The 21776-nt window shown below is 52.9% G+C and overlaps 1 protein-coding gene across 50 annotated transcripts in view; it reads right to left on the reverse strand.

Moving 5' to 3' along the window:
• Positions 1-21776, reverse strand: part of Osbp2 (oxysterol binding protein 2) — a 161555-nt gene continuing 139779 nt past the window's right edge. For 4 of the 50 annotated variants that reach the window (XM_087583330.1, XM_087583347.1, XM_087583336.1 and 1 more), the window contains 12 exons: positions 13547-13739; positions 12819-12936; positions 11566-11718; positions 11113-11167; positions 10696-10842; positions 9487-9732; positions 8256-8376; positions 7937-8040; positions 7769-7864; positions 7517-7692; positions 1745-1971; positions 1-1512 (listed from right to left, as the gene is read on the reverse strand). In XM_087583330.1, the coding sequence (XP_087439456.1) occupies positions 1370-1512; positions 1745-1971; positions 7517-7692; positions 7769-7864; positions 7937-8040; positions 8256-8376; positions 9487-9732; positions 10696-10842; positions 11113-11167; positions 11566-11718; positions 12819-12936; positions 13547-13739 (1779 nt within the window). In that variant the 3' untranslated portion in view covers positions 1-1369. 50 annotated transcript variants of the gene reach the window in all.

Genomic DNA, 21776 nt, shown 5'->3' on the forward strand with positions numbered 1-21776 from the left:
TGTGGAAAACTCCAGAACCAAGGTTTTTATTATGATCAGAAGGTGCTTGCTTGCTCAGCCTGCTGGGAAGGGGTACATTCCAGCTCTGAGGGAGACCGAGTGACCTTCCCTCCCCCGCCCTTCCCACCCCCTCTCTAGAGTGGGCATTGTAAGGCATTTCATACGTGGTGTTTTCTTTTTCTTTTTTAATAAAAAACAAAACAAAAAACAAAACCAGGCCTGGAGTAGAAAGAAAGGCCCTGCAATGAACTTTCCAGATCAAACTGAAGTGAGATGGGTTGGAGGCAGAGGGTCTGAGGGGCAGGTTTCATTTCTAAGGTTGGCAGAAGCCACTGGGAGGGCTACAAGGAGAGGGCGGGGCTGGCAGGAGGCCAAACTCAGACAGGCAGTCTGTCTTCATCATTTTTCACTTTCACGTATCATAGAAATTTAAGCAAAATAGCTATGTCATATATATTTGTATATCATATATATATATAAATTAGGCAAATAAAGATGTCAGGACTTCGGAGTGAGGCACCCTGATGCCGCCGAAGGACAAGGCGGGAGGCCAGGTGTTGGGAGCCTGGGTCACCAGCCCAGGCTAAAGGAAGGGTTTGTTCCTTATTGCTGATTTGGGGGCCTGATTCTTGGGCAGGAAGCACCTAAGGGCCCTGCCTTTCAGCCCTTCCTGGCCTCTTTGGGACTGGGATACTGCCCCACCATGGCCAAGGCCTGGCACGGGGGGGGGGGGGGCGGCTGCCTTTGACTGCCTTCCCCCTTCGGGCTCTGCATGCCATGCTGGGCCGGCCAGCCAGGCTTCCTGCTGTCTCTGCGGGTGTTGCGCTCCTGGAGCTTGGACAGTCCAGCTAGAAAGCCGGGCTGTGTTTGAAGTGTTCCCCATTCAAAGGGGCCTGGCTTCCTCAGGTCTTTAAAAACGGGCTTCTTGCCAGAACCGTTCTGTGGCAAGAACGAACACTTGGAAAGTGAGTCTTCTAAGTGATGTGCTAAAAATATTTACTAAACCTCATCGTTGGAAAGAAATGGATATTTTTTTTTCTTAAAAAAGTCAAAAGAGGCTCCCTAGGAGGGAAATATTTCCTCCCTGGGTTGGGGTTAGTGACCTGGGCAGCCCATGGCCCGGCCAGCCGGCCTGAGTTGTGGTAACTGGGAACTAGGGTGCCCATGGGGCCCAAGTCAATGATAACAACGGGCACACGTGACCCGGCGACCTGGGGCTGGCAAGAACCCAGGTCAGCCCTTACCCCTTCTTAAGCGGTGTGGTCACGCGCGTGCGCACACACGCATTGGTGGGTTCTGTATTAAATCGGGTGCATTAAAGAAAAGTCTGACAGGCAGTGCAGGTGCCTGTATTTTCCGCAGGAGTGGCTCAGAAGATGTTGGGGCACATGTGCCAGTCCTTCTTCTCCTTGGCCTCCCAGTAGCCGCCCTTGTATATGCAGGCCATCTCCCCGGTCAGCGGGTCCAGCCTCTTCTCGAACCACAGCGGCGAATAGCCATCTGACTCCTTCTCTGCTCCGCAGGCACAGTGGGCGGGGTGAGTTGCCTGTTGCCTAGGCTACGCCCGGGGTTCACTGCCCCCTCCTCAGCTCTCCACCCTCCCCCCCCCCCCGGTGTATATTACCCCTTCTCACCTTCCCTTCTACCCTGGGAAACCCTCCCTCACCCCCCCCACCCACGCCACACCATCACTCCCTGGGTGGGTGTCCATCCGTTCCCCCGCTACGCTATGCTCTGTGCTCACCTTCCTCCCCGCCACAGCCGGCCGTGCACGACTCCAGCCGCCGTCGCCGGTTCAGGCGCTGCTTCTCCTCCAGGCGCTGCTTCTCGGTGTTGGCCTCGTCCCAGCGGCCCCTCTCCATCAGCCGCTGGTCCGGCCGCAGGCGGCTGTCGGTGGGCGCCACGCCCTCCTCCTGCTCGTTGAGGGTCAGGGCCAGCTCCGAGAAATAGTACATGTTCTCCGCGTTCTCCCTGTGGCGGTGAGGCGGTGGTGAGCGACAAGGGTAGCCCCTCCCTTAGCGGGCTCCTGGCCCATCCTTTAGGAACACAGCCCGGAGAGCCCACCAGCTGCGTGGAACACGCCCTCTGCAGCCCTCACCCGGTACATCCACCCGCAACTGCTTCTCTACACTGGACCTCTCTTGTCCTTGTCCTTTTTATCCGTGTCTTGTTAAGGTTTCCCCTACTACTCTGTTTTGCAGAGCGTCAGGCATAGCCATGCTGGCTGCAGCACCTTGCCTATGTTGAGCACCCCGGTCGGAGATGCCTGTATGTTCATTGGTTGGAGATAAAATGATGCCCTTCTTTAGGGTTTTCTGCTTTATCACGCACAGCATTCCCTCCTACCTGGCTGGAACTGGTTCTTCGTTTGTTTTCTGATTCGAGATAGATGCTTAGCGCACAGTTTTTATTTCGTGTTTTTCTGATGTGATCCGCATTTCAAAACTGCACGTCAATCACTCCAAGTATGGCATTAGCTGAGTCGCAGCGCTTACCAAGCGCTTACCAAGGTCCAGTGATCACTCATGGTCTTTGGCTTTCATAATATTTTCTCTGCCCTACCGATTAGTTTGAAGCATATTTTTTTTCTTTTTTTCGGAGCTGGGGACCGAACGCAGGGCCTTGCGCTTGCTAGGCAAGTGCTTTACCATTGAGCTAAATCCCCAACCTCAGTTTGAAGCATATTTTGTGAATGGATAACCATGGGTTTTGGTTTTCTTCTTCTTTTTTTCTTCCTCTAGTATAATTGCTCTGGAGTCAGATACCGCTGGTACATTTTTAGTACTCTGAAATGTGTCCAGCAGTCCAGCCTATGGACAAGTTGCATGTGGCCCACATGGGTTTGCTGCAGCTGGCGACAGTATTCTATGGCTAACTAGTGGTATTTGCTGTTCAGATGTAAAGCCTTCACTTTTATTTGTTTTCCTCCCCACAATTCAGAGCAACACACACCCACACCCCACATGCATGCCTGGTACCACGAATCCCCTGGAACTGGAATTACAGTTGTGCACTGCCATGTGGGTGCTGGGAATTGAACCCTGGTCCTCTAGAGGAACAGCCAGTGCTTTTAACTGCCGAGCCAGCTCTCCAGCCCCATTCTTTACTCTCTTCCTCAGGATACACATTTTGTAGATTAGTTGGGAATTGAAAAGCTTGTCTCCGCTTTATACCTAGACTGAAGCACTTAACACGTCAGGCTGCACCCTTATCCAGAATGCTGGGGAATTTGGAGCACTGTGCATATATAATGAGATATGTAGGGGATGGGACTTAAGGCTAAACCGGAAACGCAGGTGTGTTTCGACTCGATCTTAAGTACAGCCTAAAGCAGGTAGAACACGGTATTGTGTGTGTTGTTCACTCACTGCGTCCCGGAGGATTCAGAGCTCTGGGTTTGGGTTCCTGACACTACACTGATGCCTCGGGCTTAACCCTGTGACCTCTGTTTCCCTATCTACAGGAGACTGGCCCATGGGGTGGGGTGGGGTGGAGGTGGGGGTGTGTTCTTCCAGACATGAGGTCTGGCTTGTTCCAGGCTGGCTCAACCAATGTGAGGATGCTCAACCTAAGAGCTGAAGGTTAAAGTCTCCAAGCCTGGCCCCTCCATTTGCTAATCAAATGAATACAAAATGGCGCCTTGTGGTACACTGGGTTCCCAGTTAGGATTATTGATTTTGACACAGGGTCTCTCCACAGAGCCCTGGCTGTCCAGGAACTCATTGTATGGACCAGGCTGGCCTTGCCTGAGTGCTGGGATCAAAGGTGTGAACCACCACACCCAGCCTGTGTTGGGCTTTTTAGAGGGTCGCTTTGCTGGGGCTCTGGGTGCATGCTAGGTGAGAGCGCTGCCTCCCAGCTGCCTTCACTGACCTGTGTGGTGGTTTTTCACAGCTAGGGAGTCACATGGTCTGCTGTGACGCGCATTTCCCCGTTGGATTATTTTTGCTTTTATTTATTTATTTTTTTAAAAAGTGTCTATCTGCTGTGAGTTCCTGCATATGTGAGAGCAGACACCCAAGGGAGCCAGAAGGAGGTATCAGATCCCCTGGTGCTGGGGTTACAGTGAGCCACTGACATAGGTCCTAGGAAGCCAATTCAGGCCATCTGCAAGGGCAGAGAGCATTTTTAACCTCTGAGATACCTTTCTAGCTCCTAGGTTTTTTTTTGGGGGGGGGCAGACTCTCATTCTGTAGCTTGGGTTGGCTTGACCTGTCCACCACCACCTCTAGGATGCTGGGGTTATAGCTGTGAGCTACCACTCCCCTCTTAAATTCTTTTCATGATAAAATAATCTTAATTTGGATGCTAGGGATTCAGCCCAGGACCTCATAAATGCTAACCATACTCCATCACTGACTTGAGCTGTAATCTAGCCCTCTTTCCTCTTTCTGTCTTTTTTCTTTTTTGAGACAGGGTCTTGTTGCATAGGCCAGGCTGCCCCTGAACTCAAGACCTTCATGCCTCAGCCCCCTCTGTCCTCCAATCATAGGTAAGCACCCTGGCACCCAGCCCTTCCTTCTTTCCTTCCTTTCTTTCTTTCCTTCAATATTTATTTGGTTAGTTGAGGGCTTGTTTTGTTTTGTTGTCTGTCTGTTCATTTTTAGAAAACAGACTCATGGTAGTTTAAGTAAGAATGTCCCCATGCAAAGGCTTGTGTTTGAATGTTTGGTACCCAGTTGGTGTCTGGGGAGGATTAGGAAATGTGGACTCATTGGAGGAAGTGTGTCTCTGGGGGTGGACTTAGCTTAGGCTAGGTGGAGTCTATCTTCCTCTCCCACTTTTTTCCCCTCTCTCCCCATCCTTGCTCCCTGCAGATCAGGATACAGTTCTTAGCAACTGTTTCAGTGCCTGCCTCCGAGCTAACATGTTTCCTGCCACGATGATAATGAACTAACCAAGCCCCCAGTAAAATGATTGCTTTTATAGGTTGTCTCTTCACAGAGACACATCATGGTTTTGTCTCTTAACAAGAATAGAACAGAAACTAACAGGATCTTACTCTGTATTTCTAATGGCTAGGAGCCTAGGCAGCGATCAGGCTGGCCTTGAACTCTGAACTCCTCTGCCTCTGCCTCCTGAGTTGCTGGGATTAAAGGCTATATCAAACATTCTGTCTTGGTTCTTAGTAGTAACCCTTTGCTAAGAACAGGGACTGTGGGTGCGCTCCCTCTCTCTCTTCGTGTACCCTTTCTTCATGCTTTTTTCCCTCTCTTTTTGAGGCAGGGTCTTATGTAGCTGAGGCTGGCCTCAATTCACTGTGTATCAGCTGGCCATAAACTTCCTATGGCCCTGTCTCTACTACCTGAGAGTGTGTGTGTGTATGAGAGAGAGAGAGAGAGAGAGAGAGAGAGAGAGAGAGAGAGAGAGGGAGAGAGAGAGAGAGAGAGAGAGAGAGAGAGAGAGGAAGGAGGAGGAGGAGGAGGAGGAGGAGGAGGAGGAAGAATCATTCTCATAAGGGATAGAAGGTAGTCAGTCATGTGTAGTTTCACATTCAGAGTGTGAATTATTTCTTAACAGTCAGGAGACTTGATCTCACTGGAGAGGCCGTCTGGCATTTCTTCTCTTACAAAGCGAGGTGTGTGTAGGAGGGAGGGAGGCACTGGTTGATCTTTTTCCTAGTGGGACGACCATTCTGCCCCAGACTCTTTAAGTCTTATCCACGGGATCTGCTGTGCCTCTGCTCTGTACAGATCCATAAACCTCTGAGGGGCTCCAGGCACTAGACAATCTCTAGGCCAATCACTTTTCCATCCTCCTGCAATCTCCATGTCCCAAGGCTTAGGATAGGTCTTTCCTCTGGCCTTCAATATGTCCTGGGCTCTCACTGTTTAAAATAAACTGAGGGGCTGGTGCTATAGTTCAATGGATAAGAGCACTGGCTGCTCTTCCAGAGGACCCAGCACTCACATGGCAGCTCGTGACCACCTGTAACTCCCCAGTCCCAAGTGATAGGACACCCCTTTCTGCCCTCTTAGGGCACCTGCATGCAAGATGTTGCATACATACATATGCAGCACACATTCATACATAAAATAGAAGACATTTAAAATACCTTGAAACGCTGCCTTCTTTTTTTTTCTGAGGTAAGGTTTGTAGCTCAGGCTGGCCTTGAACTGCTGATCCTCTTGCCTTTGACTGTTTTGACTATAGTAAGTTCTAAATGAACATTATCTTTAACTTTACCATTCAGTCTATAGATTCTCTTGACCCGAGGTCTTTCTTCCTCTCCTGACTTTTAATGTGGGATCTTGTCTTCTGTGCTAGCACTCAGTGCTTGTGTATGCTGAGCACTGGGGCTCTGCCATTAAGTCACGCCTCCATCCTCAGTGAGCAGCTTTCATTGTTAACCTATTCTGCCTCCTTTCCACTTTTATTTGCTTCTTTCCTCCTGGAAAACTTGGTTTGCTGGTTACCGAGGGATGGCTGTATTCCTCCTCTTCCTGTCATTGGTAATGCCAGTCTGTCAGCACCTGGAAGGCTCCCGATATTGCTGAAGACAGCTGTTGGGGTGCAGGATTTCAACAAGTAATAGCTTTCTAAGAATCTGGCGGTTTGGGGCCAGGCACAGTGGTACATGACTGAAATCCCAGCTCTTGGGATGTTGAAGCAGGAGGATTGCAAATTTGAGGTTTGGGCTACATAGCAATTCCTGGGCCAACCTGACATGACCTGTAGCAGGAGAGACTGGCTACTTTAATAGACGTAGAACACCCTCTCTCCAGCAGTACCCATTTCCTTCTGGGACCCTGGGCTAGAAGCACAGCAGCTAGATACAGCTCCCGGCCTTGCTGTGGACCTTATGCAGCTGAGGACTGCTCAGGGAGTCTAGGGGTGAATTCTACACACACTTTCAGGAAGTGCTCTGGGACTCACTTGTGGTGACCAACGTGTAGGCCTTCCCATTTTACCTCTCTCTTTTGGCTTCTTGACCCAGAGTCTCACCATGGAGTACAGGCTATCTCACTCACTACGCAGGCTCATGCTGTTTCACTATGCAGCTCAGGCTGGCCCCAAACTTAGAACCCTTCGGCTCCAACTTCTGAGTGCTAGAGTTGCAGGTATCCCCAAAGTTCCCATTTATGCTGCAATGCCTTTCTTCCAACCTGTATCCCGAGGCCATATTTGCTCTACTGAACCTTGCTGTGGATCCTCAATTTCAGCCATTTTTTCCTCCATAGGTTTCTCTCTTTTGTCTTTGCTGTAAGTTTCTCGCTCAGTTTCCTGTGATTTGTTGTCAAGCTTGGCTTTTTTTCTTGTGGCATTCGTTGCAGGGAAGAACTCTACTCGGTCACTTTGCTCAGAGTGTCTACACAGCATTTGCTGCCACTGACTGTCTTCATGCCCATGAGCTGTTGGGCTGCCACTGTTGGCACTGGGATGGCAGCATCCTGACCCTGTTCTCTGCTAGATAGGTGGGGTGAGGGGAATCCTATGCCAGTCTCTTCCCTGCCCTCTTCTCTGCCTCTGTCTTGGCCCCCTTATCCCCCAAAGATGGCGCCCCACCCTGACTCACGGCAGTGGGTATTTCCTCCATAGCAGCTTGGCTGGCAGCGTCTGGTACACGGTTTTCTGCTTCCCATCAGAGCTGGGGCTGCTGTGCACAATCTTAGAACACTCCATCTGCTCATCCCAGGAACCTGACAGCACGTAGTGGGCCTTGCCCTGGCTGTCGCTCACCACTCCAGTCACCTGCGGATGTTGGCAGGACACATAAGCACACAGTCTGCTCTGGGCCCACAGGGTTCCAGGCTGTGACCCTGGTTACCTTTCGGGCTGCCTCTTTGGAGAAGTAGCTGTAGGGCACGAACTTCAGCTGGCACCGGTCCTTGGTCTTGTGGTTCACAATCTCAATGTCCCCTGACTAGTGAGAGCAGGTGGTGGTCAGTTGTCAGTCCCTGGGTCACAGGCCCCACCTCCCCAAGGACCCCCTGACCTGGTCAATCCAGAGCTTGCCCACGATGATGTTGTGCACAGTGGAGGTACTCTTCCTCCACACGTAGTGATTGCCACTGGCCTGGAATTCGAGGTGGATGGCACCTGGAGGCCAGACAGGTCAGAGGCCATGGGTCCCTCATGGCGGCTCTGGCCAGACCACCCACAGACCCAGGGTCAAGAACTAGAGGGATATCTGCAAAACCTTGGAGGGACGGGGTATAGGCTAGGAGATCAGTGGTCAGTGGGCCTGGGGGTCACAGCTGGCTTTCAGATGGGCAAAGCCAAGCACCCTCCCATCCAGGGAGCCCTGAGCTCACCAAGTGGCATGATGGAGATGTATTTCCCCCGGAACTTGCTGGCGATGGTGATCTCCTGCCAGAGGCTCCAGCCATGCTTAGAGAACACGTGGTGGGCAGCAGACGGGGGGTGATGGCTCACCTGGGACCAGACCAAGCTAGGTATGAGCATAGCTAGACACAGACCCAGCCAGGGGTCTTCATGCCCCCCATCCCAACCGCACAACAGCCAGGCTGTATTGCCCCAGACTCTTTTCAGGGTGCCTCACGGCACAACCTTGCCTTGTCCCCAAACTCCCCTCAGGGATCCAGTGAGCCCAGTGATTATCGTGTTCTCCCGTGATTATCGTCTCCCTTTTCTATCTGCCCCTCTCCCTTCTGTCTAACCACGTGTGCTCTAGCGCCATGCACTGCCGTGACCACTTCAACTGACCATTCTGCCTGAACAGCTAGACATTAACGTCCTGAGCCCCAAACCCTCACCCCGAACAATGAGAGCTCTGTGTCTTGCAGTCCTCACTGTGTCTCGGTGTCTGAACTGCACCTGGAGCCTCTAGGGCACTCACCACTGGCTGGATGAGGAAGAGGGGTTCAGGCCAAGGACTCTGAGATCCCCAAGCCCCACCTCTAAAGTGTCAGTCAGCAAATTTTCCAATTCCTGTTTCACACTTAGCCACCATAATCTTGTGTTGGTTACTGCTGCCACCTGACAAGTCCTTGCGTGCCCTGGAGTATATCTAAACTGGCAGCCTGCTCAGGCAGCTTTCGGGGTTCCTTCTGGCTGATCATGGGGCCCAGAGCAGCTCTACGGCACTGGGCCATCTCCTTGAAAGGTGTCCTGGTTCAGCATCAGACTGCCATGTGACCGTGTGTAGCGTTGACTTATCTTCATGGGGAAAGGATAGAGGGGATATTGACCGGGGACGTGTCCTTCTCAATATGCATGTCCCAGGCTGCTGCCTGACACTTGGCTCAGTGGTGACCTATGCTCTAGCTTGTCTAGACTTGCTAGTGACCCCTGTAAATTACCTTCTATTTTTGTTCCACTAATCCCTGGTTGGGGGATTAATCCTTCCCTCCTATGGCCAGACATGACTGTCTCACCAGGCTCTCCCACCATGCCCCTCTCTGCGTCTGGACCTGACCTTGCCATGAGAGGCCCAGTTGCCCAGTTAGACATGAACTGAAGGTTCCATCAGGGTCACAAGCTGTAGTCCATTTGTCACCCGGCCAGATGAATAGCTGACCTTACCTGCTCGCAGAGAGAACGCAGGCCCATGTCCTCCAGGCGATCCAACTCGAAGGTCTCCCCCAGCATCGGGTTGAAGGGCTTGGCGATGCGGTGCACGGTGGTGGAGTAGGAGGACACCGAGAAGGCAGCCACCAGGCACATCTGCTCCACAGAGCTGGTGCAGTTCACCGCCTTGTCCAGCAGGTGGTGGTACTCGAGGTCCTCTGTAAGTCGCTGGAGCATGGACAGGGGCTCATTGAAGTTCACCTGTGGGTGTTGCAGGTTGCTGGTCAACAGTGTCTCTGCCTTTCTTAGATACCACAGGACAGTACTGAGCTGGTGGCGCTGCCACAGTGAGGTTCGTGTCCAGCACCTCCTGCCTCCATTTTCCCCCTCAGCACATGTCCCTTGTTGACATGCCACTTTGTGTCACCTGAGGATGTACACTGTCCCCTTCTCTCACCAGGATGCCAACTTCATGAAAGCCATGGCATCAGGAAACCACATGCCCAGAGATGGACCATCAAAGTCAGACACAGTGGGTCCAGGGGTCCACAGGTGGGGGCCGTAGATACTCCCTGTTTGGAACCACGGACTAAGTGTTCTGTAGAGAGCTCCTGTGCTATGCAGGATGGGTAGGGATTGGCCCCATTGGCCCCATTAGCCCCAGACAAGTCAAGGTTATGTTCCCTTGGAAGGTGAGTCTTCCTTGATAACATTATCTTATTCTACTCTCTAGGGGTGTGTGTGTGTGTGTGTGTGTGTGTGTGTGTATTGTGTGTTTCAGCTGGGCAGTGTGGACACAGAGACGTGAAAGTGTCACACAGTAAAGCTGGTTAACCAGGGGGCCCCAAGCCCTTTCTTGGTGATAGAAAGATGCCCTTGGATGGCTCTATGACTTTGCTGAGTCTCTATTTGCCAAGGGTGCACCAAAACAGCCCCTGGCAGGAAGGACTACCTGCCCCTAAAACCTACCAATCTCTGCCACCTCTGTCTACCGTGTGAGGACAAGTGGGGGGCGCTATGGGGCGTTCTGGGATACCCCCGGCTCTTAATCACACAGAATCCTGCTTTGGCTGCTTCCTTCACAGTTTGAAGGTCCCTGTTCTCTGTGGAATAGTCCAAGGAACACAAAAGACTCAGTCACACACCCCTCAAGTGCCACCTCCCAGGTTCTCATGTGCACCCACATCCCTGGAGCCCCAGTGGCTCCTGCCCAGAGGCGCCTACCGGCATGGGGATCCGGGAGAGCTCTCGGCCAATGCAATTCTTCATGATGCTCCAGAGGTTAAGGCTATAGTTGGGTTTGTCAGGGATCCGGACTCGCCTCTTCACTTTGCATGAATCCTTGGGCATGAATGAGGCACCATCTAATACCTGCCGGGAGAACAGGCATGTGTGTCAGCAGACCCCGAGCCCATCCCCCGTGAGTCCATGTACTTGCTCCTGACCCTCCAAGAACTGACAGTCAGTCATATGCTGCTACACTGCTTGGTGAGAAAGGCAGAGGCCACCTTCTCCTGTGCTGCATGGGAGGCAGATCTGGAACCCAAAGGTGGCCCTATGTTCACAATGCTGATACCTCTCCAACCCTGAGGCTGAGGTGCCCGGCCACCCTTGGCTCCTGTGTGCTCCCACCTCACGTACATTATCTGCTGAGGTCCAGTCCACAGAGGTCGTCCCAGGTCCACCCTCAGGCTTTCTGCAGAAAACGAAGGGGAGTCCAGTTGTGGACAAGTTCTGACAACTGTCTCTAACCCTGCCCTCCCTGAATCCAGACAGCCAAGGTGCGAGGCAGCCCAAAGGCATCCTATCCATGTCTGTTGTGGGACAGGAGCTGAGGGCAGAGGGACCCAGACAGCAGTCCAGAGAGGCCCAATCCTTCGTCATTGCTTTCAGTACGGGAGGCTCAGCAAAGCCCTTGCCTAGAGTCCTTATACCCAGGCCCAAGGAGAAGACAAGTGGAGAGTCTGGGAGAGCCTGGTAGGAGCCCATGGGCCCATTTATCCCACAGACGAAGTGTGCCTTCATGTGCTTCCTACACTGGGGGTCCTGAAATGTCCCCTCCTGTTCTCTCACTTATGGGATAGGCCGCTATACCTGCAGGGGCACTGAGGCTGATGGGCCCGGGCTCTAGGAGCCTGTGGATGGGCAGTGTGGCTCAGCCAGGCAGCCAGAGCCTCAGGAGACGGGCAGGAAGCAGTTGACTGTATGGAGCCCAGAACCCTTGGAGATGAGGAGAGCAGGTTCACCCTGGTTGCAGAACCATAAGGATTGATGATGTTGCTGGAGTGGGTGGAAGTTCAGACAGCCAGGTCGTGCTCTATGCCAGCTCTGGATTTAAAATGCTACTGTAGCCTTTTTTTTCCTTTCTTTAAACACAGGAACTCATTATGTAGCCCCGGCTTGCCTGGAACTCCTGTAAACCAGGCTGGCCTGAACTCTTTTTTTTTTTTTTTAAAGATTTATTTATTTATTATATATGAGTACACTGTAGCTGTCTTCAGACGCACCAGAAGAGGGCATTGGATCCCATTACAGATGGTTGCGAGCCACCAGGTAGTTGCTGGGAATTGAACTCAGGACCTTTGGAAGAGCAGTCAGCGCTCTTAACCACTGAACCATGTATCTCTTCGGCCCTAGGCTGAACTCATAGAGATCTATCTGCCTCTGTCTCCTGAGTACTGGGATTAAAGGGGTGTGCCACCATACCCAGATTTTTTCTCTTTTTCTTCTTTCTTTTAAAATTTAATATTCCTAGGAAACAGTTTTTGAGCTGAACACACACTACTGGTTAGACAGCTCTTTCCCCAGAAGAAGATGGCTGGCACTTGTCACCAGCCTGAGTCCCCTGAGCACAGCTCCTGCCCACCCTGTCTGCTTCCCACTCTGCTCCTGCACCTGGTTGTCAGATAAGCCGCATCTCGAGCCTTTCCTATGGATCCGAGAGTCTGACATCCTCTCTGGCCACTACTGTATGTTTACCTGTGATCCTAGAAACAGCCCAAGTGGGCAAGCGTGTATGAAACAGGCTTCACGACAGGAAACGGGAGTGGGCGTCTCGTCTGTTACCAAATGATCACGCTGGACGGAGCAAAAGGAACCTGTGTGGTTCTGAGCAGCTGCGTTTGCTGGGTCTTTCCCCCCTCTTCTGTCTCCCTCCAGACTGGAAGCGATCCAGCTGGCGCCCTGGCTAACCTCTAGGTGCAAACCATTCGGGCATTCTTATTTATGGCTAACAAAAACAGATAAGCAATGCTATCTTGCCTGAGATGGAAAGAATAACCCAAGTGTGCCTAAGAACCAGAAACCCTCCCAGGCTGCGGCAGCCATCTCTGCTCAGAGCGTCCTACCTGTCTTCCTTGGCCTCGGTGATTACGGTGATGAAAGATGTGGAGTCTTCCATGGCATCAAAGTACTCAGTATCTTCATCTTCTTCACTGTTCTCCCCTTTGGAAGTCAAGAAGCTTCCTGGACACACAGAGAGACTCCGTTTGCAACCTCACAGAGTGCACATGATGGAGTCTCCTCTATCCCGCCAGCCCCACCTGCCCACTTAAGACACCTGAGCCTGGTCACCCTGTGCTATGGCTGCCCTGGTCATCCTGGTCACCCTGCGCTATGGCCACCCTGGTCGCCCTGTGCTACGGCTGCCCTGACTTTGCTTTGCAAGGACAGGACATCTTTTCAACTTGTCATTGCTCAAATACTTCTTTCCAGAAGCCTCCTGATCTGTCCATGTTTGGTCAGACTGCCGGTGGCCCAGATTTCCTACCCAGGGCGCCCTAGCCTTATGTTAGGTAGGCAGCCACCCGACACCCGACCAACCCTGCCCCAGAGAGAACAGCTGGGCTCACTGAACTTCATTGGGACTTAGAACTTCGACATGGTGGGTGGGGATGTTGGCAGTTAGTGACAGGCAAGGGACGTGCCGCACCACAGAGGGAGTCTGTACTCCTCGGCACAAGCCCGCATGGTTTTAGGACCTGAGAGGAAAGGAAGTAGAGCCAGAGGGGAAGAAGGGGGTGAGGGCGGTGCTGGAGTGTACCCACCAGCCCATCAGCCCTGCTATCACACACACCCTCGCTGAAGCTCTTGCTGGAGCTGGCTGGCCCGCCAGGGGTGTTGCAGAAGGCCCGTTCAAGACTGTTGTGCTGCTTGGCCAACTGCTCAATGGTTTCCTCCAGGTGGACTCGTTGCTCCTGCTCATAATTCAGAGCCCGCTGCCATTTCCGGCTGTGAATCTCCGCTAGTTCCAGGAAGTCCTTACAGGCCTGGGAAAGACCAGGGGCAAAGTAAGCCTTAGACTGTGGCCTGGCCAGCTCGCCCCAGCCAGGCTCCTTTTTTGGCGCATGCCCAACCTACAGAACTGGCTTTCCCCATCGCACATCATAGCTAGGACCTCGGCTGTCTGCTAGAAGATCCTTACTGGGTGCTAGGTCCCCAGAGCCACAAGGTAGGCTTAGTCTCACAGACAGACTAGTCAAGAAGGGTGGTAAGCCACATACTTCCCAGCTCAGAGGCTAACAAGTCTTGTTTGAGAAGAACTAGGACAGCTGGGCATGGTGGGGCAGGCCCGTAACTCCATCCACATGGGAGGCTGAAACAGGGTTGTAAGTTCAAGGCCAGCCTGGGCTGTAGAGTGAGCTCAGGGCCAGGTGGTGACTTAGTGAGACACTATGTCAGAATAACAAGTAGAAAGAGGGATGGGACTACAGCTTAGTGACAGAGGCTGTAGGTCCCATCTCTAGTGATAACACATAGATCAAAGGGAAGGAACCCTAAGACTGGCACTTCCCACCAAGCCATTTTATAGTACCTGTTACATACCTCTCTGCCTTTGTTTTGTTTGGTTTGTTTTGGTTTGGTTCGGTTTGGTTTCTTTTGGTGGAAGTGTGTTACTATGTAGCTGAGTGGCCAGGAACTTGCTACATAACCCAGGATGATTTAGAACTCACAATCATCTTGTCTCTGCCTCCAGCCTATGTGGGATGGCAGGTGTGAACCCCCATGCTCTGCCATAACACTTCTTGTTCAGGCTTCATATCTCGTGCTGTGATAAAAATGCCCAACAAGAAGCAACCTAGGGAAAGGGGGCTTTATTTGACTTACAGCTCTAGGATGTGATTGAGCAGAGCAGAGAAGTCACGGTCTATAAGAAGCTAGTCAGATAGCCACAGTCAAGGGCAGAAGGAAATAAATGTGTGCATGGCTACATGCTTGCCTGGCTCAGCTCCATTTCTTTACTCTAACACAGCTCAGCAATCCTTGCCTAGAGAATGGTACTGCCCACTGTGGCCTGGGATCTTCCCATATCCATTAACTTAAGACAGTCCCCCTCAGACATGCTTGCAGGCCAACCCAACACAGACACTGAGACTCTCTCCTTAGCTGATTCTAGGTTGTGTCAAGTCGGCAAATTAACCATCCTATTGCTTTTAAGTTTTTCCAAGTACGCGACCTATTATGACATCAGACTCTTTTTGCATCCATAGGTGGCTCCACTGCATTCTTATGCAGCAGGGTTGGGTCATCACATCCCTGTCATTATAGAGAGAGGAAAGCTCTGGCCTCAGTTATCCCTGGAGGGGGCAGGGTTGGGTAGGGAGCACTGGACTTGCCCAGCAGAAGAGGCATGGCCCCTGGGCCCGCAGATGCTCGAGTGCTTTCAGCTGCCCCCTCCCCAGCACTGTGTCCCTTACCTTGTTTCACCAACCCACCAGACCCCCTGGGTGTCATGCGTGCAGCACACTATTCATGGGATGTGGAGCACTGCAGTGGCCTTTCAAAGGCTGCCAGAGGGACAGTGGTGACACAGAGCACTGAGGGTACACCTCCTAGATATGATCTTGTAGGACGCCAGCTGCATCTGCCCAGGCACCAGTCGCTCATGCCCTCAATCCCTGGGCTCCTCCTTCCTCCCACTCAGCCTGGGGAAATCACCCAACTCTGCTAAGGCCAGGTCCGCTCAGCTGCTGGCCTCTGTGCAGTTGCATGCCGCTGAGTTTGTTTTTTTTTTTTTTTTTTTTTTTTTTGTATTAACCCTTTTCCTATGGGGTTCCTGAATGGCAGTGACTGTTGTAGAATGCATGCCAGCCCAGAGAATACTCAGTTGGGGCTCTCAACCTGGTAGAAATGGGTGAGGATCAGAGGTGTCCCAGCAGCTCCTCTGGGCAGCAGGGATGGACCAGTGACGAGCCCCCCTAACATGGACAGAGTCCCCATAGCTTTGCACCAGGAGCCATTCCTGTTTTCAGCTGTCTCAAATCTTCCACAGGGACAACCTGAGCTTTGGTGGCCTTCCTGGCTTCCTGTTAGGGACCCAGTGTACTGCTTGAGAGCTGGGTGCCTGGCCAGTCCTTTAACAGGCACAGATCCAGATGCCCCTCCCCCAATCATCTCCCTACTAAGACCTGTGATATGTGCTGGGAGCAGGGACGTCCCACCTAAGAGGTAGAGGCTGACCTGGAGACATAGAGTGAGCTACCCAAGGAGACCAGGAGAGGAGAGTGGGAAATGCCAGGAAACTGAAGGAATGGAATTTGGCAAGGCCACTCAGCCCATGTCCTCTGAGAGGCTGAACAACAAGAGCCTGTGCTCATGTGAACCCTAACAGACAATACAGCAGCTGGGTCAGGGCTACACCAGAAGGTACCTCTTAGCTCATTCTGTCCCAGGAACAAGAAGCAGCAAAATGTGTGTGTGTGTGTGGAAGGGGGTAGAACGTTCTTCTGGGCAACCCAGGAACATTCCAGACTCTCTTAGGAGCCCTGTGAGGTGAGTAGGCAGAGATATTCACCCTATTAATACCAAGGTGACAGGACTGAGGCTCTGAAGCCATTGCAGCAAAGAGGTGACAGGGCCAGGTCCGGGTCCTTAAGCCAGAGTCAGTCCAATGTCTACCTTGGCTGCTGCTCTCACAGGTCCCATAACCCCATCAGTCATTCCCACAGCCTTAAGTTCGACCCCAGGTGCTGTTGTCCCTGCAATGGTTGCTGGCCACAGAAAGAAAGCCAGACATAGTTGGGCTGGCATCACAGAAGGTGCCAATGGTGAGGGGACCTCAACGGAGCATGCAGTGTTTGGAGGGGAAAGCACTCTCATTTCCAGTGAGGGACTGATGGGCTGAGGCCTTCATTCTTCCACTCTCCACTGAGACCCCTGGAGAAGGTACTGCCCAGGTCAACAAGCAGGTTGGGGTTTGGAATCTGTCCCCTCTGCGGGAGCCACCTCCCCACTGGGAGGCCCGTACAGGGTGAATGTGTTGAGTCCTGTTGTAGCTGGGAGCTAAAGGATGCCCCTCCCCCATCGTGTCCCAGGTTCTTCCTAGTGTGGGGGATCCCGGCAGCTGGGCAGAAGCCCTGGCTCATCCCCACTCCACAGTGTCCCCATCACTTTCTCCCACCTCTCCAGGGCTCCTGAGTCATGTCAATGAGCATCTCTTTCTCGTAACTCATGAGCTTGAAAACAAGACCCATAAAGGAGACACGTGACAAACATCAAATGACAGCCTAAGGTCACGGTAACAAATCCCATAAACTGGCATCAGAGACCGTGTTTCTCCCAAGAAACAAAAGCAAAAAGCATCTTCCCCCTCTCGTCCCCTGGGCTGCACTCCTCCCCAGTCCTCACGGGCCTCACCACACAGCCAGCATTTCTGCTCACCGGGAGCTGCTACGTGCATGTCCCCACAAGATCCCGACTCGGCGGGACTAACTCAGCTCAGAGATGTACGGGTCATGCTCATAAGCACTGCGGTTGCCATTTCTCTGGCATGAACAAGCAAGGGGGAAACATGGGTCCGTCCACGGCCGTCGGGAGGTGTGTGCAGGAATGGGGTCTGAGTCCCTGTGCGTGTCATCCGTGTGTCTTCCAGGGCCAGAGCCAGTGCTGCTAGCTTATGCTGTGAAGCTGGAACTTTATTGATGTCCCCAAGACCCTTGGCCCCACAGACCGTGTGGGATCCACTGGTCTTCCACGGGTGGAAACAGAGTCTGGAGACTGCTCATAAGAATATTGGGAGTGACCTTTAAGCGGCAATCCCAGTCCTGGGTTCAACAGGACAGCAGACTGCTTGGAGATACCCTGGTTATATGTGACCTCCATCTACCCTGAAGTCACCACAGGGCCCATGGGTGTAGACGGACAGAGAGACAGGAAGTCGGAGAACCCACAGACAGCTATGCCTCATTTGAACCAAATGTGGGTAGAGTGGGTCTATGCCTGTCCCAGAGTGTCACAGCTGCTGACTCTGTCCCTCTCTAGATTAGGTTCGATGGCGGGGACCCAGGCAGTCACTGCACGCTGGGGCTCCTTGCACAGATGGGCTGCCCTGCCTGCTTGTGAACTTCACATGCCCTGTATTCCCTTCCAGCCCCAACACACCTACCTGCTTTCCACCCCCAGCTCCCAGGGTCTTCTCAGCTGCCACTGGCCTTCTCCAGGCCTCATGCTGGCCACGCCGTGAAGAGACAGGAGCCGGCCTGGCTCTGCTGCCCTGGAGTGCTGAGCTGGGCAGTGCACACGGGGATGTGTTCACTAAGCTGGATTAAGCCTGGGGCCCAGCCAGGGGCATGGGTGGGGGAGCAAGGTGGGGGTAGGGTAGGAAAAGCTTGGCTGACCCTGCTAAGGCTGGGCATGGTCACATCTCCCGTGAGGCTCTGCCACTGCTACATCTCAGGCCAGAAAGTTCTTTCCTACCCATCAGCAGGAGATGACCCGAAGTCCCCCATTCATACTCATGGGCTGCTTTCCTGAAACCTCGGAGCCAAGGTAGATGGGCTCCATCTGGGAGCCAGTGTCTGGGTCCCACACAGGCACCGCCTTCCTTCCCTTCCTGTTTAGTCCCTCTGCCTCTAGAGCTCAGCATCCTTGTGGGATGAAGGACCTGACTCTGGGCCGAAGGACCTGACTGACTCTGGGCTGAGGGGCCTGACTCTGGGACACCTGTACAACCTGGGAATGACTCTGCAGGGTCAAGTGTCCCTCAGGATGGGGATCAGGGTTCGATTCCCAGGCACTGCTCCTTTCTCCAATTCCCTAGGGTTGTGAAAGGGTCATGGGGAACATGGGTACTCCTGAGAGGCAGAGATGCAGGCTAGGGCAGCAGGCTTCCTGTGGGGTAGACGTGGAGCCTATTGAAATGCCCCAAAGTAGATGGCATTCAAGATGGCAGGCCTCCCCCTTGGGCCTGCCCTACCCTCTGGGGACTCACCTCCCTTCTTAGCAGGTGTCCATGGGATACACAGTTTCTGACCTGGAAACCGCTGTTCGCTGTACCCAGAAGAAGGACGAGCTCTAATCGCTTTTGCTCTTCCTAATCCTAATCCTGCCAGTGACCTCACAGTTCCTCCCATAGCCAGGGGCAGCAGCCATGGGTTTCAGCCTGTCTGGCCTTCTTCATGCCTATGTGTGGCCTGGGGCAGCCTCTCGGGCTCATGGAGGGTCTGTGTAGTGAGAATCCCGCTGGGCCTGGATGTCAGTGTCTAATGTAAAGCTCAATCTCCCTCCTCCACGGTCTGAGGGAGATACTAGAGGACTCCTGGCAGTGGGGTGGCTAACCACTGGGCTCAAATAGCATGTGGGAGATGGCCAACTGTCCGTCCAGAGGGAGGTTAGTCTGTGCGGCTGGCTCTGCCTTCAGCCACCAGTCCATACAACAAGATCCAACAACCCTGGGCAAGGGAGTGACGGAGGCATTGGGAGGAAAGGCTGTTTCTGTTTGTGGCTAGGGTAGGATTTGCTAGGCCCTGCTGTGCATCCAGTGTCTGTTCTCCAAAGGTACTTGGGTTCTCAGCTCCTGGTAAAATTCTCCCCAAGACTCTGGGGTTGAGGCTGCCTGGCTCCTACCCTGATCCTTGTGTGGCCGTGAATGACTGGGGATAGCCTTCCTTTCAGTGGCCTGAGAGCTCAAGGTAAACCTGAAGGAAATGGTAGCGATACATCGTCTCCCTGAGTGCTCCCACTTGAGTGCCCCTGTGGGGAAGCCACTCTGTTGTCATCTCTTTCCTGGTCCCCTTCAGGTTCCTAGGGTAGTGAGGCCAGGCTACAATCTGGCCATCACTGTGTAACACCAAGGCTCTCGACCTTCCCTACCACAGGTGGGCTCTCCTGGCTGTGACTCATGCTCAGTGTTGGGGAGGCAGCTCTGTGCTTCAGTTAAAACTCCAAAATAGCCTTTCCATATTCAAAATAGTTCACCCCTTGCAGGCAGGAACGCGCACCATCTGGCTGCCGGTTTGCCAGCTGATTTCAGACAATTCTGGAATCTATTTTTAATCCACCTCCCCAGACCCTAAATGAGCAAGCTGTCAGGAACAGAACACTGGTCAGCTAGCAGGGGCCTGTCCTGGTTCCAGAAGGACCAGGGCCACGCTGCATCTCATGGCCCATCGCCTGCTGGACTGGCCCGAGGACCCCATGGACCCCATGAAACCCAATGACGTCCCAGCCATTCCCAGGGGCAAGTAGCTCTTTCTGTCTCTCTCCCTTTTCCCTTGATTGACCCAAATAGAGACCTGCTTTTTTTCTTTTATTTCTATGAAGTATTCAGAGGTGCAGAATATACCCGCACATCTCCCTGTACATAATTGCCTGCCCTAACACCCCATCTTTGTGTCTGTCTCCCATTAACACCTCCTGTCGTCCCCCCCTTATATCTGTCTGCCATTGCAGCCTTCTCCAACTGGCTCGTCCTCTCTTGTCAACCCAATAAGGTGCCCCTACCCAGTGGGCTCTCCCAACATTGTGTGTCGAGATTTCCAGGTTCCCTCGTCCCTCCTATCAGCTCTTCTGGAGGGGTCTGGGTTCATCTTGTGAGATGCTTGCTTCCTTGGTAAACTCAGGGACCCAGGGTCCAGAGCAAGTGCTGCCTCCCGTTCTCTCGGCCTGCTGTGCATTTGGATGATCTCCAGTTTCCACGGGGCTGCCTCTCTGGCCAGCCCTGTTCACTTTTTGTCTGCTCTGTTCTAGGGAAAGTCTCTGGGACATCTCTGTGGAACTGGGGTGACGGTAGGTGTCAGGCTGTAAGAGTCCTCATTCTCCTGGCAGAGGCAAAAATGGCCACTCTGGGCACCCAAATAATAGGGATGATTATGAGGACAGTAAAGCTATGGTGAGACCTTCATGTGGCTGTTGTGAGGGACAAAGTCTTGGGCAGAAAAGGGAGGACTGCTGCTCTCACCAAGCCAGCAGAGTGACAGCTCCCTCCCCGCCCCCATTGGCTTATTCTTCAAACTTAGCATTAGGGGAAACCAAGGAGCCCGGCAGCTTCTTCAGCTTTATAGGACCCAGCGCCAAAGTGTGAGTTTGGAGCATGCTCAGATCCAGCCCTTTACCTTAAACCAAGGGGAGACTCTTGCTACACTGTGCAATGAACCCTGGTTCCCAGGCTTGGAGCATGGGGGCAACACGGACATGTCCCTGTGCTGAGCTTGGCAAATCACCTCTCCATGGTGCACAGGGGTTCAAGGCTCTTCCCCAACCCCCAGCTAATCCACTAGCGCTGTGCTATTATCTCCCCCTAAGTGGCAGGCTAATTCACAGCTACCCAAGCGATCATTCAAGCAGGATTTGCTGGATTGGCTTTTATCAGCTGAAAAATGATCCACTGGGGAATTCTGCCAGACACCAAGCAACTCATTCATTTGCTCCCACTTTCTACCACAATTCCCACTTGGTCCTCCCCCCTCCCCCGTTTGTTGAAGTCCTAGGTGCTGGGCCCTGTGTCAGACACAGAGGTTACAGGACCAAGGGACTGCAAGGTCACTTTCAGGGACTATGGTCCAAGTGCTGTAATCAACAATGTCTAAACTGCTGTGGGCCCACGGATGCTGTCTGATGCTGAGGAGGGGGTGCAGAAAAGGAAGCACGGGGGAGGTTTTCCCGTCTTCCCATTTCCAGCCTATGGGAGGTATGGGCTGATTTCCTACCATGAGGCAGCAGGTTGTAGCTTCAGAAAGACTTGGGCTCACCTCAGCACTATGACCCAGGCCTTTCTTTCTCTTGCCAGAGCCCGTTCTGCAACCACTACCCCTGCTTTCTGTTCCCAGAGAATGAAGGTGTCCATGACTGGCACCCAGGAGTCATTTTCTTATGAGGGATGGTTGGCTGGACCTGAACTGACTTCCAGAAGACTTTTTCCTCTGGTCCCCGAGACAGGACAGATTCTCCCCACCCAACCCCAACTTGAAGGTTCGCCAGTAATCCATGTGTGACAGCCCATCCTTTGTAAAATTGTCTTAAGAAGCAGGAAGGACCTGCCTGTTTCCTGCTGACATCACAGGCCTGGGGAGGGCTCCTTAAGCAAGGTC

This window comes from Rattus norvegicus, chromosome 14 (assembly GCF_021556685.1).
Source record: "Rattus norvegicus strain SHRSP/BbbUtx chromosome 14, alternate assembly SHRSP_T2T, whole genome shotgun sequence".
NCBI lineage: Eukaryota > Metazoa > Chordata > Mammalia > Rodentia > Muridae > Rattus > Rattus norvegicus.